We start from the raw sequence: 18,437 nt of genomic DNA on the forward strand, positions 1-18,437 counted from the left end.
ATGACGTCATATATCGTGCGACCTTTTTTTGATTGACTATGTTTATGTTTCTCACCACCTGAGCTCTTTATGTAAGCACATACATTTTTTTTTGTCATTTTATAAGAGTAGAAGCTCTTTCTTATACACAAATATATCTGCAGTGGAGGCATTTCATTAGGTGAGCAGGTAAAGAAGCTACGTAATACTGACGAACGAGCACCAAGGTACCGTTTTAGCCAACGGGCTAAGATTGCTTTAATGGTCGACAAACTAGTGTTTATTGTCTTTTATTTTATGTATCTTTCTAATCTTCGTTAAAATAACCCGATCCAAGAGCGTGCTTTCCAGTGTTTATTACAGTTGTGTTGGTTATACTGTCTGTGTAGAGATGTCTTTGTTAAAATACGCATGTGAAATATGTAACGTTGTATCTTAGCTGGAATCTTGTAACGGAAACTCTGAACCTTTGTGTACTCTAAAAAGACTAGGGTGCCATGGGCAGGCTGGATGACGCTGCCAAGCGCAAGGTTGTGGAACTGCGTGAAGCAGGCCTAAGCTTCCGCAAGATCAAAGCTGTGCTGGAGCTGGAAAACATCAAAGTATCTGCACAGGCAATTTACCTCTTCCTGAAAGAGTTTCATGGAAGAGGCAGGCAAAATGATACTCCCATGTCCGGGAATGGTGGACCTACAACAGCCTCGGGATCAAGGGATATGGGGCTAGGGGAACCGAGACACAGTAACTGGAATGAGCAGCAACTAAGGAATCTGCTTCGTGAGGCTGCCCATGTTGCTGGCTTCTCATCTTCTTCAGACTCCTCAGGACAGAGTGGGGTAGCTCCAGAACCCAGGGGACACTCTTCTGGGCCAGGTCCAACTAGCCAGGAGCCGCAGCAGGGAGACAGGAAAGACGAGGATGTCCGAATCGTCAGTGTCACCTCACTGGCACAGAATACCCACCACGATGCCGTACACACAGTACGCTCAGGAGCAATGGCAGGACCGTTCTCAAGGAGAAGATACACACCCTCACCAGCAAACCCAGTCCTTGTGGCTCGGAAAAGGCTTCTAGACAAGGCTTTATTCCACAGAGCAAGGGTATGTAGTCCACTCTGTTTTTCATATGGGCTCATTGAATATTGGTGTAACAAAAATATGATCATGAATCACTTTCTACACCCACTATCTATTTTAATAGGAAGGCATTAATACCTGCTTATTTATGCAGTTAGCCAGTCATCCAATCATGTGGCAGCAGCACAATGCATAATATCATACAGAGCTTCTGTCAAGAGTGTCAGTTAATGTTCACATAAAACATCAGAATGGGAAAAATCAGATCTCTGTGACTTTCACTGTGGCATGGGTGTTGGTGCCAGATGGATTGGTTTGTGTATTTCAAAAACTGCTGATCTCCTGGGGGTTTTCACACACAACAGGCTCTAGAGTTTACAACCCCAATTCCAGAAAAGTTGGGACAAAGTAGAAATTGTAAATAAAAACGGAATACAATAATTTACAAATCTCAAAAACTGATATTGTATTCACAGTAGAACATAGACAACATATCAAATGTCGAAAGTGAGACGTTTTGAAATTTTATGCCAAATAGTAGCTCATTTGAAATTTCATGACAGCAACACATCTCAAAAAAGTTGGGACAGGGGCAATAAGAGGCTGGAAAAGTTAAAGGTACAAAAAAGGAACAGCTGGAGGACCAAATTGCAACTCATTAGGTCAATTGGCAATAGGTCATTAACATGACTGGGTATAAAAAGAGCATTTTGGAGTGGCATCGGCTCTCAGAAGTAAAGATGGGAAGAGGATCACCAATCCCCCTAATTTTGCACCGACAAATAGTGGAGTAATATCAGAAAGGAGTTCGACAGTGTAAAATTGCAAAGAGTTTGAACATATCATCTACAGTGCATAATATCATCAAAAGATTCAGAGAATCTGGAAGAATCTCTGTGCGTAAGGGTCAAGGCCGGTAAACCATACTGGGTGCCTGTAATCTTCGGGCCCTTAGACGGCACTGCATCACATACGGGCATGCTTCTGTATCGGAAATCACAAAATGCAGTAATATTTCCAGAGAACATTATCTGTGAACACAATTCACCGTGCCATCCGCCGTTGCCAGCTAAAACTCTATAGTTCAAAGAAGAAGCCGCATCTAAACATGATCCAGAAGCGCAGACGTCTTCTCTGGGCCAAGGCTCATTTAAAATGGACTGTGGCAAAGTGGAAAACTGTTCTGTGGTCAGACAAATAAAAATTTGAAGTTCTTTATGGAAATCAGGGACGCCGTGTCATTCGGACTAAAGAGGAGAAGGACGACCCAAGTTGTTATCAGCGCTCGGTTCAGAAGCCTGCATCTCTGATGGTATGGGGTTACATTAGTGCATGTGGCATGGGCAGCTTACACATCTGGAAAGACACCATCAATGCTGAAAGGTATATCCAGGTTCTAGAGCAACATATGCTCCCATCCAGACGACGTCTCTTTCAGGGAAGACCTTGCATTTTCCAACATGGCAATGCCAAGCCACACACTGCATCAATTACAGCATCATGGCTGCGTAGAAGAAGGGTCCAGGTACTGAACTGGCCAGCCTGCAGTCCAGATCTTTCACCCATAGAAAACATTTGGCGCATCATAAAATGGAAGATACGACAAAAAAGACCTAAGACAGTTGAGCAACTAGAATCCTACATTAGACAAGAATGGGCTAACATTCCTATCCCTAAATGTGAGCAACTTGTCTCCTCAGTCCCCAGACGTTTACAGACTGTTGTAAAGAGAAAAGGGGATGTCTCACAGTGGTAAACATGGCTTTGTCCCAATTTTTTTGAGATGTGGTGTTGTCATGAAATTTAAAATCACCTAATTTTTCTCTTTAAATGATACATTTTCTCAGTTTAAACATTTGATATGTCATCTATGTTCTATTCTGAATAAAATATGGAATTTTGAAGCCTCCACATCATTGCATTCCGTTTTTCTTTACAATTTGTACTTTGTCCCAACTTTTTTGGAATCGGGGTTGTACATAGAATGGTGAAAAAACAAACAAAACATTGAGTGAGTGACAGGTCTGTGAGTGGAAACACAGTGGTGATAAGAGAGATCAGAGGAAAATGGCCAGATTGGTTCCAGCTGCCAGGAAGGATATAGTAACTCATATAATCATAATCACGGAGAGCAGAAAAGCATCATAGCATGCACAAAACATTGAACCTTGCCATCAGTGAGCTATAACAGCAGAAGACCATTTATGGCACAGGTTCACCCAAACTGGACAGTTCAAGATTAGATAATAAAATGACATTATCTTTTTACAGTCTTCAGCTGTCTAGTTTCAGTGAGCTGGTGCCCATGATAGCCTCAGATTTTTATTCATAGCTGACATGAGTAGAACCTGATGTGGTCTTCTGCTGTTGTTGCCCATGTTTTAGCCACATGACTGGCTGATTGGATAACTGCATAGGTGAGCAGGTGTTATCATTAAAGTGAACAGTGAGAGTATATCCAAAGACAATGCAAAAATTTCTTGAGTATTATGAGTGGAAATAATAGGAGAAAAATTACAGTCATAAAGTAGGTTAATTAAAGAAAGATACAAAAGCTTGCATATCCTGAGGCAATAATGGCCATTGCAAATGGTTAACAAAAAATGTAGAGGGATGGAAGAGGTGATGTCATCTTGATCTAACTCCAAAGCAAAAGCTGATGTACAATGCAATAACACCATTATGGATTTTTTAAGTGAGGGAAAATATACTTGTTGCTTCTAATTTGCTGTTACCTGGTAAAAGCCACTGGTAATTCTAATATAACAAAATTAAAATAAGTCTTTATTGTCATTGTCACTTTTCCAAAGGTACAACGAAATTGAAGGTGCTGTTGACTCATTATGAGTTATAGAAAGAAAGAAGAAAAAAGGGGGGAGAACAAATAAAGTATAAAAATAAATAGTAAAGTATACAGAGTTGCACTGGTAAAATGGTATAAACAGAATATAAACAGAAATCTATTGTATGGTTCTATATGTACACGGATTGCACTTAAAATAGTACAAACAGAATTGTTTTGGTTCTGTATGTACACAGATTGCACTGATAAGAAGAAATATACACCCATATATATTGCACATTGGCCAAGAATAGTTCTATTGCACATTTGAGTTTAAAGCCGTGATTGCTTTGGGATAAAAACTGTTTTTTAGGCGGTTTGTCCTGGTTTTCATTGCTCTGTAGCTCTTGCCTGATGGCAAAAGCTGGAAGAGACAATGACCGGGGTGTGAAGAGTCTTTTGAAATGTCCATTGCTTTCCTGCGGCATCTGGAGGTAATCATTATTTAATTACTTATTATAACAAATATATTTCAGAGATACACATCAGTAGGTAATTTTAACCATGATGATGTACATCTAATGCAGATGTGAAGTCTCCCTGTGTTCCAGTCTTTATTTTGGTCATGGTGATTTTTTGCAAGAAAATGAGCAAAAGAGAGGCAACACACAGTCCCTGGGCCTCAAGCAATGATTACAGATACATAAGAAGCTTAAATCATATTTCCTTAAGTGCTAGGCATGTAATGATTCGATTCAGGCTATTAGGTTCATGACTTGATATTCCCATGATATTTTTGAAAAAAAAAATCAATTAAGAAAATTTTATTACAAAAAAAAAGCAACATTTATTTTCTTATTCTTTATCAATTTAAATATTCATTTAAATAAAAAAAATAAATTGTTAAAGTTAGGCCATTTCTTAATCATTTATGAACATTTGTGAAAACTTTAGTCAGGCTTAAACAGGAAACCACTACCTCCTTTTCTCTTTTCTTTAGCTTTTAGTAGCCTGTAAAAAAAAAAAGAGCTCTGATTTCTTGTTAAATCTATTTGTACAGTCAATTGCACAAGAGCTCTTTCCCATTTAAGATTGTTTTTGTATTTTTGTAGCCTTTACACACCAGATATGATAGAAATTGCAATGCAAAAATGCAAAAAATATGTATGCATACGGAGTCTGATGCAAATTTTTTAACTTGTCACATTCTGTTTCATGCTTGTTTCATGCTGGGTTTGCACCACGACTGTCAGTAGTTTCCTGAGTGAATGAATGCATCATCTAGCAGCGATGAAGATAGTAATTAGACATGCTTTCAAGAAGGAGAATGTTTTGGGTACAAATGATAAAAGGGAGTGTTTCATAATCTCATTAGCACTGAACCTGAGAGATGGGATTTAGAAATTTAGAATATCTTTGGTCGTTGTAAATAAATACAATTAAATTAAATGCAACCCTTGGTGCAAAAAAGTAGGGGGAGTAGGGGCTGAGAGTAGGGGGCTCAGCACACAGCCCTGAGGGGAGCCAGTGCTGATGCTAAGGGCAGAGGAAATGTAGGAGCCTACTCTCACTCTCTGGGAGCGATCAGTGAGGAAGTCCTTAATCCAATGACAGACGGTGTGGGATATTCCCAGGTTTGTAAGTTTGGTCACCAGTCTGTTTGTGAGGATGGTGTTAAAGGCGGAGCTGAAGTTCACAAAGAGCAGCCATACATAGCTCCCCTGCTGCTCCAAATGGGACAAAGCAAGGTGGAGAGCCATGGCTACTGCATCCTCTGTAGCCCTATTATCTCTGTAGGCAAACTGGTCAAACCTGGGTGAGAGGTGTGAAATAATTTAAGTTCGGACCGGTTTCTTGAAACACTTCATAATGATGGGTGTAAGTGCTACTGGCTGGTAATCGTTAAAGCTACTATTGCCGCTTTTCCACTACAAACGCGGCTGAGCCGTGCCGTGCCGAGTCGAGCTGAGTCGAGCTGAGCCGAGCTGAGCGGGGCTGTTGGAGTTGCATTTCGACTACAACCGCGCTGAACCGTGCTGGCTGGAAGTGGGTGGACACATTGGGTGGAGTTAGCGAAAGTGGGTGGACGTCATGTGATGTCGTTAAGCAGCGCAAACAGTGACATCAGTGACAGTGGCGGAACAAGTCAGAGCCGGGCCGGGGGCGGGGCAAATGACCGGGCCCTTTATTAAAGCTTATCATAACATCATTTTAGGCTACAAAATGTCCGCAACTGCGGTGTTTACCAATTTCAACACTACCGGGTGCAACTATGTTATTTAGTACATCAAGTCCTTCAAACGAACATGTAACTCAGAAACAAAAAACATTAGGATACTGTACATGGCTCATAATAAAACATCAATAGCCTATACTGCGCACATTATTTGAAGGGCATACGAATGAGCGCTCAGAGGTTGCAACGGTGACAGGAAGAGTCAGAAATAAAAGGAGGGCGGTGCAAACCTCACTGAATGCACTGTGTTTACCAATTTCAACACTACGGGGTGCAACTATGTTATTTAGTACATTAAGTCCTTCAAACGAACATGTAACTCAGAAACAAAAAAACATTCGGCGACATACTGTACATGGCTCATAATAAAACATCAATAGCCTACTGCGCGCATTATTTGAAGGGCATACGAATGAGCGCTCAGAGGTTGCAACGGTGACAGGAAGAGTCAGAAATAAAAGGAGGGCGGTGCAAACCTCACTGAATGCACTGTGTTTACCAATTTCAACACTACGGGGTGCAACTATGTTATTTTGTACATTAAGTCCTTCAAACGAACATGTAACTCAGAAACAAAAAAACATTCGGCGACATACTGTACATGGCTCATAATAAAACATCAATAGCCTACTGCGCGCATTATTTGAAGGGCATACGACGAGCCTTGCGCTCCGCGAACTCGTGCACGATGCTCTGTATGTCACTGATTCAGTGATCTTTTCAGCGGTAGTCTCACGACCCGAATAGTAAACAATAAACATGGAAGACATGGAGTCGTTAGTGTTGCTGGTCTTGGTGCTGTGGCTTGTTGTCACCGACAACGCCAACAGATACTGGCAAGAGCGTATAGATGAGGCGAGGCGCATAAGACTTCATAATTCTCGTAATTCGTAATTCTTCTTCTTCCGGGTTTACGGTGTTTACAGATCCCAGCGCGCTCGCGGGGCGTGTGGGCATGTGAGGACACTCCTCCTCACCAATCAGTGCACAGGGGAGTGTCTGCTCACGCCCCCAGCCTCAGTCGGCACGGTTTGGCTCGCTTCAGCCCCACTCCAAAACGGTGCGAGTTTTAGGGGCTAAGCAGGGCTGAAACGAGCTGAGTCGTGCTGGTTTTTGGTAGTCGAAATGCGAGCCGTGTCGGGCTGAAGTGAGCTGAAGCGAGCTGAAGTGAGCTGAAAAAGGGTAGTGGAAAAGGGCCATAATGGTGTTCTTCTTTGGGAGGGGGACGATTATGGAGGACTTTAAGCAGGGTGGGATGGCAGCCTGAGACAGATTGAAGATCTTGGTGAAGACCCCAGCCAACTGATCTGCGCAGACCCGCAGCACCTTTCCTGAGATGCCATCAGGTCCTGCAGCTTTCCGCAGGTTTACCGTGCTCAGCATGCACCTCACCTCATGCTCCACCATGAGACTGGCTGTTGTGTCTCCACCTCAAAGCGGTCGAAAAAGTGGTTCAGCTCCTCTGCCAATGAGTCACCATCAGCTACAGTGCAGAAAATAAGTAGAACCCCGATTCCAAAAAAGTTGGGGCAAAGTACAAATTGTAAATAAAAACGGAATGCAATGATGTGGAAGTTTCAAAATTCCATATTTTATTCAGAATAGAACATAGATGACATATCAAATGTTTAAACTGAGAAAATATATAATTTAAAGAGAAAAATTAGGTGATTTTAAATTTCACGACAACAACACATCTCAAAGTTGGGACAAGGCCATGTTTACCACTGTGAGACATCCCCTTTTCTCTTTACAACAGTCTGTAAACGTCTGGGGACTGAGGAGACAAGTTGCTCAAGTTTAGGGATAGGAATGTTAACCAATTCTTGTCTAATGTAGGATTCTAGTTGCTCAACTGTCTTAGGTCTTTGTCATATCTTCCGTTTTATGATGCACCAAATGTTTTCTATGGGTGAAAGATCTGGACTGCAGGCTGGCCAGTTCAGTACCCGGACCCTTCTTCTACGCAGCTATGATGCTGTAATTGATGCAGTATGTGGTTTGGCATTGTCATGTTGGAAAATGCAAGGTCTTCCCTGAAAGAGACGTCGTCTGGATGGGAGCATATGTTGCTCTAGAACCTGGATATACCTTTCAGCATTGATGGTGTCTTTCCAGATGTGTAAGCTGCCCATGCCAAATGCACTAATGCAACCCCATACCATCAGAGATGCAGGCTTCTGAACTGAGCGCTGATAACAACTTGGGTCGTCCTTCTCCTCTTTAGTCTGAACGACACGGCGTCCCTGATTTCCATAAAGAACTTCAAATTTTGATTTGTCTGACCACAGAACAGTTTTCCACTTTGCCACAGTCCATTTTAAATGAGCCTTGGCCCAGAGAAGACGTCTGCGCTTCTGGATCATGTTTAGATACGGCTTCTTCTTTGAACTATAGAGTTTTAGCTGGCAACAGCGGATGGCACGGTGAATTGTGTTCACAGATAATGTCCTCTGGAAATATTCCTGAGCCCATTTTGTGATTTCCAATACAGAAGCATGCCGTCTAAGGGCCCGAAGATCACGGGCACCCAGTATGGTTTTCCCGCCTTGACCCTTATGCACAGAGATTCTTCCAGATTCTCTGAATCTTTTGATGATATTATGCACTGTAGATGATATGTTCAAACTCCTTGCAATTTTACACTGTCGAACTCCTTTCTGATATTGCTCCACTATTTGTCAGCGCAGAATTGGGGGGATTGGTGATCCTCTTCCCATCTTTACTTCTGAGAGCCGCTGCCACTCCAAGATGCTCTTTTTATACCCAGTCATGTTAATGACCCATTGCCAATTGACCTAATGAGTTGCAATTTGGTCCTTCAGCTGTTCCTTTTTTGTACCTTTAACTTTTCCAGCCTCTTATTGCCCCGTCCCAACTTTTTTGAGATGTGTTGCTGTCATGAAATTTCAAATGTGCCAATATTTGGCATGAAATTTCAAAATGTCTCACTTTTGACATTTGATATGTTGTCTATGTTCTATTGTGAATACAATATCAGTTTTTGAGATTTGAAATTATTGCATTCCGTTTTTATTTACAATTTGTACTTTGTCCCAACTTTTTTGGAATCGGGGTTGTATTTGATACACTGCCGATTTTGCAAGTTTTCCCACTTACAAAGAATGGAGAGGTCTGTAATTTTTATCGTAGGTACACTTCAACTGTGAGAGACAGAATCTAAAAAAAATCCAGAAAATCACATTGTATGATTCTTAAATAATTAATTTGCATTTTATTGCATGAAATAAGTATTTGATACAATTGAAAAACAGAACTTTAATATTTGGTACAGAAACCTTTGTTTACAATTACAGAGGTCAGACGTTTCCTGTAGGTATGCATTGGAATGAAGGTGAGCAGGAGCAAAACAGAATGCATGTGTATCAATGAGAATGGGGATGAGAGTGTAGTGAAGATGCAAGGAGCAGACGTAAAGAAAGTTGGTGAATTCAAGTGCCTGGGGTCAACTGTGCAGGAAAATGGGGGCTGTGATAGTGAGGTGAGAGAGAGTGCAGGCAGGGTGGAGCAGTTGGAGAAGGATTTCGGGAGTCATTTGTGATAGGAAAGTCCCAGCAAAAGTGAAACGTAAGATGTATAAGACAGTAGTGAGACCAGCTGTGATGTATGGATTGGAGACCGTACCCTTCACAAAGAGACAGGAGGCAAAGTTGGAGGTGGCGGAGTTGAGGACGTTAAGGTTTGCGATGGGAGTGACAAGGTTGGACAGGATAAGGAACGAGTACATCAGAGGGACAGCACATGTAGAGAGCTTGGGAATTAAGCTAAGAGAGAGGAGACTGAGATGGTATGGGCACATCCTGAGAAGAGATGTAGAGCATGTGGGAAGGAGAATGTTGAGGATGGAGCTGCCAGGCAAATGAAAATGAGGAAGGCCAAAGAGGAGATACATGGATGTGGTGAGAGAGGACATGAAAGTGGCAGGTGTGGTAGAGAAGGATGCGGAAGACAGGGAGCAATGGAGACGAAAGATCCGCTGTGGCGACCCCTAATCAGGAGCAGCCAAAAGAAGACGTTTCCTGTAGTTCTTGACCAGGTTTGCATACACTGCAGCAGGGATTTTGGCCCACTCCTCCATACAGATCTTCTCCAGATCTTTCAGGTTTCGGGGCTGTCGCTGGGCAACACAGAGTCTCAGCTCCCTCCAAAGATTTTCTATTGGGTTCAGGTCTTGAGACTGGCTAGGCCACTCCAGGACCTTGAAATGCTTCTTACGGAGCCACTCCTTAGTTGCCCTGGCTGTGTGTTTCGGGTCATTGTCATGCTGGAAGACCCAGCCACGACCCATCTTCAATGCACTTACTGAGGGAAGGAGGTTGTTGCCCAAAATCTCGCGATACATGGCCCCATCCATCCTCCCCTCAATACAGTGCAGTCATCCCGTCCCCTTTGCAGAAAAGCACCCCCAAAGTATGATGTTTCCACCCCCATGCTTCATGGTTGGGATGGTGTTCTTGAGGTTGTACTCCTCCTTCTTCCTCCAAATAGGGCGAGTGGAGTTTATACCAAAAAGCTCTATTTTGGTCTCATCTGACCACATGACCACCTCCCATGCCTCCTCTGGATCATCCAGATGGTCATTGGCAAACTTCAGACGGGCCTGGACATGTGTTGGCTTGAGCAGGGGGACCTTGTGCGCGCTGCAGGATTGTAATCCATGACGGCGTAGTGTGTGGTAATCTTTGAGACTGTGGTCCCAGCTCTCTTCAGGTCATTGACCAGGTCCTCCCGTGTAGTTCTGGGCTAATCCCTCACCTTTCTCATGATCATTGATACCCCACTAGGCGAGATCTTGCATGGAGCCCCAGACCGAGGGAGATTGAACGTCATCTTGAGTTTCTTCTATTTTTCTAATAATTGAACCAACAGTTGCTGCCTTCTCACCAAGCTGCTTGCCTATTGTTCTGTAGCCCATCTCAGCCTTGTGCAGGTCTACAATTTTGTCCCTGGTGTCCTTAGACAGCTCTTTGGTTTTGCCCATGGTGGAGAGGTTGGAGTCTGATTGATTGAGTGTGTGGACAGATGTCTTTTATACAGGTAACGAGTTCAAACAAGTGCAATTAATGAGTGGAGAATATGAGCGCTTCTTAAAGAAAAACTAACAGGTCTGTGAGAGCCAGAATTCTTGCTGGTTGGTAGGTGATCAAATGCTTATTTCATGCAATAAAATGCAAATTAATTATTTAAAAATCATACAATGTGATTTTCTGGATTTTTTTTTTCAAGATTCTGTCTCACAGTTGAAGTGTACCTACAATAAAAATTACAGACCTCTCCATTCTTTGTAAGTGGGAAAACTTGCAAAATCGGCAGTGTATCAAATACTTATTTTCCCCACTGTATGAGATTGCTGGGTCTGTAGTTGATGTGCTGGACCCCCTGCCACACCTGCCTGGAGTTGTTGCTCTGAAAGCAGTCCTCTATCCTCCTCCTGTAAGCAGCTTTGGCCTCTCTGATGCCTCTCTTCAGATTGGCTCTGGTAGCACTATATAATGCTCTATCGCCAGACCTGAAGGCGATGTTCCTCTCCCTGAGAAGGCTCTGCACTTTTTTTGTCATCCAGGGCTTTTTGTTGGGATAATGCTGGATATACTTATCCACAGTGACATTGTCTGTGCAGAACTTGATGCATCCCAGGGCAGCTATTGTGTACTGCTGTAAGTCCTGATGCTCGAAAACATCCCAGTTTGTTGACTCAAAGCAGTCCTGCAGCTGTTGAGAGGCACCTTTGGGCCACGTTTTAACAGTTCTGGATATGGTCCAAGCACTTTTCATGAGGGGGGTATATTCCGGGATCAAGAACAGGGACGTGTGGTCTGACTGGCCCAGGTGTGGTAGTGACTTTGCCCTGAAGCCCATCTTGATAAGTTCAAGTTCAAAGTATTTATTGTCATGTCCTCTTGCACAATGAAATTCTGAGTTTGCTGTCCACCATGAATGCCAATTACAAATAAATAAATAGGCGGAAGAAGTAATACAAAGTAAAGGCAATATAGTGCAAAAAAAAGCAAAACACCCAGTATAGTACAAAATAAAGATAAATGTAGTGCAAAATAGGTAGTGTATACAAAAATAAGGGAGTGATCGGACGTAGCAGCAGAAGGACAGTAATGTGCAAATGTGTAAACAATGTAACCAGATGTAAACAGTCAAGGAACAGCAGCAAAAAGGGCAGTAATGTGCAAACAGATGTAAACAGTCAAGGACAGTTTACAGGGAGGTAGTCCATGGTTATTGACTCCTGTCAGCTGTTCAGGAGTCTGATGGCTGTGGGAAAGAGAGTTCTTTAGTCTGACAGTCTTACATTTCACACTTCTGTACCTCTGGCCTGAGGGTAGAAGTGTGAACAGTCTGTGCTGGGGGTGGGTGGGGTCTTTGAGGATGGAGGCAGCTCTCCTGTGGACTCTGCAGTGGTAGATGCTCTGCAGAGAGGGCAGTGGAGTTTTGGTGGTCTTCACCACTCTCTGCAGGCGTTTGCGGTCCATAGCTGTAGCGCTGCCATACCACACAGTGATGCAGTTGGTCAGGATGCTCTCAGTCACGCAGCTGCAGAAGTTGCTGAGGATTTTGGGCGACATACCAAACTTCCTCAGCCTCCTCAGAAAGTACAGTTGCTGTTGAGCCTTCCTAGTCAGCTGTATGGTGTTAAGTGTCCATGTGAGGTCCTCACTGATGTGAACACCCAGGTATTTGAAGCTGCTCACCCTCTCCACCTCAAGCTCCCAGATGAACAGTGACTGATGAGGTCTCCACTGCTTCCTCATGTCCACTATCATCTCCTTCATCTTGTCCATGTTAGAATAGACCTTGTCTAGTGTATTTGCTCCCCTCGTAGCACACTTGACATGCTGATGGAATTTAGGGAGTACTTTCTTTAAATCAGCATGATTAAAGTCCCCTGCCATGATGTGAACAGCCTCAGGATACATACTCTGTTGACTGACTGCTAATGATTTCATGTAAACATCCAAGGACCGAGCTAGCATTAGCATCTGGTGGAATATACACAGCAGTTACCAGGACAATAGTAAACTCCCGAGGAAGATATATGGGCCTGCATTTAAGTGTCACATACTCCAGGTTCGGAGAGCAGTGACTACTAACAGTCTTAGTATTGGTACACCAGCTGTTGTTCACATAAATACATAACCCCCCTGCTCTGCTCTTACTGGAGTCTCTGGTCCTGTCATGCCGGTGTAATGTACGGCCTGCTAGCCTGACAGCTGTGTCTGGAATGGATGAGTGAAGCCAGGTCTCGGTGACGAGCAGGATACAGCTATTTTTCATGATGATGTTCATTGCAACCAGTAGTTCCAGTTCATCCATCTTGTTAGATAGAGATCTGGCATTGGTGAGAAAAACACTAGGGAGCAGTGGTTTACGTGGCCGCCTTCATAGCCTCGCCAGCACACCGGCTCTGCAGCCTCGCTTTTGCCTCCTCTCCCTGCACCACCTTTGTCGTCTTTCCATGGGGATGGTAATCCATGGAGCACCGGGGGGCCTAGCAATATCCAGTGGGATGTCGTGGGAATGGAGAAACTCAGCTGTAACAGTCTGCTCACTGTGTAATCCCATTTCAATAAGATCATGCCAGCTATAAATTTTATTTGCCCTACAGAATGTTGTTGGGGCGGTGGCACGGTGGTGTAGTGGTTAGCACTGTCGCCTCACAGCAAGAAGGTCCGGGTTCGAGCCCCATGGCCGACGAGGGCCTTTCTGTGCGGAGTTTGCATGTTGTCCGCGTGGGTTTCCTCTGGGTGCTCCAGTTTCCCCCACAGTCCAAAGACATGCAGGTTAGGTTAACTGGTGACTCTAAATTGACCGTAGGTGTGAATGTGAGTGTGAATGGTTGTCTGTGTCTATGTGTCAGCCCTGTGATGACCTGGCGACTTGTCCAGGGTGTACCCCGCCTTTCGCCCGTAGTCAGCTGGGATAGGCTCCAGCTTGCCTGCGACCCTGTAGAACAGGATAAAGCGGCTAGAGCTAATGAGAGAGAGATTTTGCAATGTTTCCCCTGCTGTCTCTCAAATTGCCCCTACTTGCATGTACATTTGCTGTGCTTCTTCTCAAAAACCCTGACCTCTCTCTTAGATAGCCACTGCTCATGCTGATACTGCTTTGTATGCTCACAAATCTTCTGCTTACAGATTTCTGCTCTCTCTGTTGGATTTTTGTGATACGACTCTATCAAAATTCACCAACCAATAGAATGCAAGGTACGACTTTGACCAATGAAATAGTCACTGCCTCCTTGGGTGTGTTTGGGCGGCACGGCGGTGTGGGTGACACGGTGGTGTAAGTGGTTAGCATGATCGCCTCACAGCAAGAAGGTTCTGGGTTCAAGCCCAGTGGCTGGCAGGGGCCTTTCTCTGTGGAGTTTGCATGCTCTCCCTGTGTCTACATGGGTTTCCTCCAGGTGCTCCGGTTTCTCCCACGGTTCAAAGACATGCGGTTAGGTTAGCATGGGGTGGCCTTGGGCTGAGGTGCCCTTGAGCAAGGCACCTAACTCCCAACTGCTCCCCAGATGCTGTTAGCATGGCTGCCCACTGCTCTGGGTATGTATGTATGTGCTCATTGCTCACGTATGTGCACGCATGTGTGTTCACTGCTTCAGATGGGTTAAATGCAGAGAGGAATTTCACAAGCGTGTGATGAATAAAGTTCTTCTTCTTCTTATGCCTAGTTACTGTTTAACCAGAAGTCAGTGTGCTATGGTACTACTATATGTAGCTATTATATTTTTAAAAATGGATACTGATGTATGTATTACCTTCAAAAGTCCAACAAGCAAACAAGTGTGTGTGTGTGTGCGCGCGCGCGCGCGTATATATACCAGTTATAAGGCCCTGGATGGCATGAGTGGATGAACCCTATTAAACAGTAACCCATCCATAAAGCAAACGCACCCAAGCAGGCAGTGACCTTCATTGGTCAATGTCATGCCTTGCATTCTGTCGTTATTGATGGTATTAATTAATTGGTATTAAGTCAATAATTTAACCCAGTTAAGTTGTACTGAAGCAATAGAATTGTAATACATGTTGTAGGCTTAGCCAAACAGTGTAGCTGACTTTCCATGAGAAACAGCAGTCATGCATGGCTCCCAAGTTGTAGAACAGAAAATTGTTCACACCATCATTTAAGATTGCAACCTGGAATCCTAATGATGCCACAGCCATCCTTGGCTGTGGGTAGAGAGAGTAAGCTTTTTTTATGCTCTCTGGGTGGGAAAGAATGCATCTCCTCTGTCATTTGCTAGCCAGTCACTGGCACCTGCAAGCTCATGCATGCAGAAGAGGGCAGATGGTGCTTTCCTCCAAGTGTGTTACACTGTCCTGTGATGTAGCATGAGAAAGATGTGGTTGGCTGACTTCATATGTCTCAGAGCAAGCATATGTTAGACACACCCAAAGGGGGTGCCCTTTGGTAGCTATCATGTGATTGGGGGAAAGTTAGCTTGTGGGCGAATAGGTGGTGGTGGTGCTGAAGCAGGGTGACACGTAGTCAGAGTTGTTGAAATTTCAGATCAGACTAATAGTGGATTTTGCTGTGTTACTGGCATTAAATGATAAATCACAGCAGGAGTGGTGCACCTATTAAATGATGCAACTTATGACAAACCTAGGAATTTTTTTTATAGGTACGGGACAATGGCCCCCAAACTGCCCAACAGACGGTGTCATTAGTGAGAAGAGATCAATCTTGTTTCCCTTACTCAGAAGGAAGGAAGGTCCCGTTGCCTCAAACAACCTCATTCAACCCAACATCTACGCGATCTGTGGTGAGTAATCACATCTCTTATCACTATATTAGCATTGCCCCTTATGTTTCATATTGCCCTGAATGTATTTCAAACTTAATAAAACAAATTTATATTTCCCAGAGGGGACTCCAACCAGGAACCAACCTTTTTCGACAAGGATGTCAGCAACGGGCAAATATGCCCACCCGCTCGACAGAACAGTCACCCCGTGTTGGCATTCGGATTCCTGTGCCAGGACAGTCAAATACTGGACCACAGAATGCCAGTTCATCTGTCAGGGCCCAGGCTCCAACCAGTCAGCAGCAGCAGTCCCCTCCAAGTCAGCAGAGTAATGTGGACACGGGAACACTAAGTGCACTGCAGGAACAGGTCAAGTCTCTGGCTTCTGAAGTGCGCAGCCTTGGCTTGGCTCTCAGGATGATGGTAGAGCAGCAGGGCCGTCTGGAGAGGGAGCAGACCCAGCAGACACAGGTCCAAAGGCAGATCCTCAACACCTTGCAGAAACTAGCAACGAAACAGGGACTCTGTGCCTTTCAGCACAGTACAACTCCCACAATGCCCTCTTGCCCATTGTCCTCAGCCTCTTACAGCCAGAGTACCTTCACCCCCAGCCAAGGCACCAGTTTGTGCAGCCAAGCCCAATCCAGATACAACGAAATCGATGGATCCACTCTTGATAACATTGAGTCATTTTCTCTGGACGGTCTCAGTTCAGCTGCTATAAATGGCTTTCAAACTTCTGACTCTCTTTCATTCAACCGGACACACTCACCACCATTTACACAGTCACAAACACAAACATTTGCACCCGAGATAGTCAGCTACACACAGCCTCACACAGACACTTATGCAGGGATGGACAGCAAATCAGCAGAAATGGCTTCACCAAGCACAGATAGAGCTTTTCAAGCCTGCAGGTCTTCAAGTCAGTCTTCTACTGAAGCTATTTCTGTGCACGATGCCCAGCTGACAATTGTCAAAATAGAAAATGTTTAAAAGGCTGCAGAAATTGACATACACCTCTGTGTTTCTTGTATTTCTGATCTTCCTTGCTGAATTTTGATTAATTTTAGAGTGGATTGTTTTATGGTACTGTAGCTTCAGCAATAGTGGACACCTAGTGAAAACTTTTGTACAACTTTTAAGAATGGGCCAGTGGCCACACAGTACAAGGACATTTTAAATATTTTGAAGTTGAAGTCGTTCTTTTTATTCACCGTGTGTATGTGTGTGTGGGGGGGGGTGTTTTGTTTTTTTACAAGTTTAGTGTTATGAAAGCAAAATAAAACTTGACTGTTTTCTTGTATACATAACTATAGAGTAAAGCCAAAGTGATCAATTTATGGTAAGATTTAAATGTTAAAAGTGCTTTCCAATTAAAGTTACAGATTAAATATTTAAATAAGTATCAATTGCAAACTGAAGAATTCTTATGATTCAGTCTAGATTCTGGTGCTACATCAAAAAAAGTAAAATGGTGTGGAGATCCCATCTACCCTCCCCAGCACTCCAATGACAAAACACAGATGTTTCATATACTCCTATTAGAATATCATGAAAGATCAATATTTTCCATCAGTTATTTAAGAAAGTGAAAATTGAATATATTCAAGACTCATTACACATAAACTAAAAAAATTCTATTTTAAAAATTCTTGACAGTTATCCAGAAGATGCTCATTGACACCCTCCACAAGGAGGGTAAGCCACAGAAGGTCATTGCTGAAAAGGCTGGCAGGAAAAGGTGCACAAGCAACAGGGTTGACTGCAGCCTTGAGGGGATTATCAAGAAGAGTCAATTCAAGAACTTGGAAAGCTTCACAGGAATTGGACTGAGGCTGGTGTCAGTGCATCAAGAGCCACCACGCACAGACATCTTCAGGAAAGGAGCTACAACTGTCACATTCCGAATATCAAGCCACTTCTCTGATGATTTGGGGTGCCATGTCATCTGCTGGTGTTGGTCCACTGTGTTTTATCAAGTCCAAAGTCAATGTAGCCGTCTACCAAGAGATTTTAGAGCACTTTATGCTGCCGTCTGCTGACAAGCTTTATGGAGATGCAGATTTCCTTTTCCAGCAGGACTTAGCACCTGCTCACTGTGCCAAAACTACTACCACATGATTTGCTGACCATGATATTACTGTGCTTGATTGGCCAGCCAACTCACCTGACCTGAACCCCATAGAGAATCTATGGGGTACTGTCAAGAGGAACACAGGGATGAGAATTTTCCGCCGATCGGCGGATTTCCGAGTTCTTCAGACCAAAATGATCGTTTTTGAGATCGATGTAAATCCGTTGAGAAATTTTCGGGGGGTGGTATGATTAACGATCTGTGGTCACCTTATAACGCAGACATCCCAAGTCTCCTGGAACTTCCGGGAGTCTCCTGCATATTGATAGAAGCGAGCAAGAGCGTGCACGCGCAACATTAAGGTCTGCATCACGCATCTTAGAATGTGCGCGCGCAAGGGAGACTGTGTGCCTGTTCATGTAGTGCATGCCAGACAAAGAGCATCCTGATTGGGTTACTCAGCAAAATAAGCCAATCAGCTTTCAGTGTGGGTGGGCTTTTAT

General features: G+C 43.8%; 1 protein-coding gene across 4 annotated transcripts; it reads left to right on the forward strand.

Moving 5' to 3' along the window:
* Positions 1 to 30: 30 nt before the first annotated feature.
* LOC132869211 (uncharacterized) lies at positions 31 to 17,170 on the forward strand. 4 transcript variants are annotated; one of them, XM_060902544.1, is made up of 4 exons: positions 31 to 206; positions 466 to 1,079; positions 15,735 to 15,875; positions 15,978 to 17,170. In XM_060902544.1, exons 2-4 carry the CDS (start codon positions 477 to 479, stop codon positions 16,851 to 16,853), a joined length of 1,620 nt encoding a protein of 539 aa, XP_060758527.1. In that variant the 5' UTR covers positions 31 to 206; positions 466 to 476; the 3' UTR covers positions 16,854 to 17,170. The 4 variants fall into 4 exon arrangements, with proteins under 4 accessions (XP_060758527.1, XP_060758529.1, XP_060758528.1 ...); XM_060902546.1 differs by having other exon boundaries at positions 31 to 168; XM_060902545.1 differs by having other exon boundaries at positions 31 to 160.
* The last annotated feature ends 1,267 nt before the right edge of the window (positions 17,171 to 18,437 follow it).

This window comes from Neoarius graeffei, chromosome 20 (assembly GCF_027579695.1).
Source record: "Neoarius graeffei isolate fNeoGra1 chromosome 20, fNeoGra1.pri, whole genome shotgun sequence".
Lineage (NCBI taxonomy): Eukaryota > Metazoa > Chordata > Actinopteri > Siluriformes > Ariidae > Neoarius > Neoarius graeffei.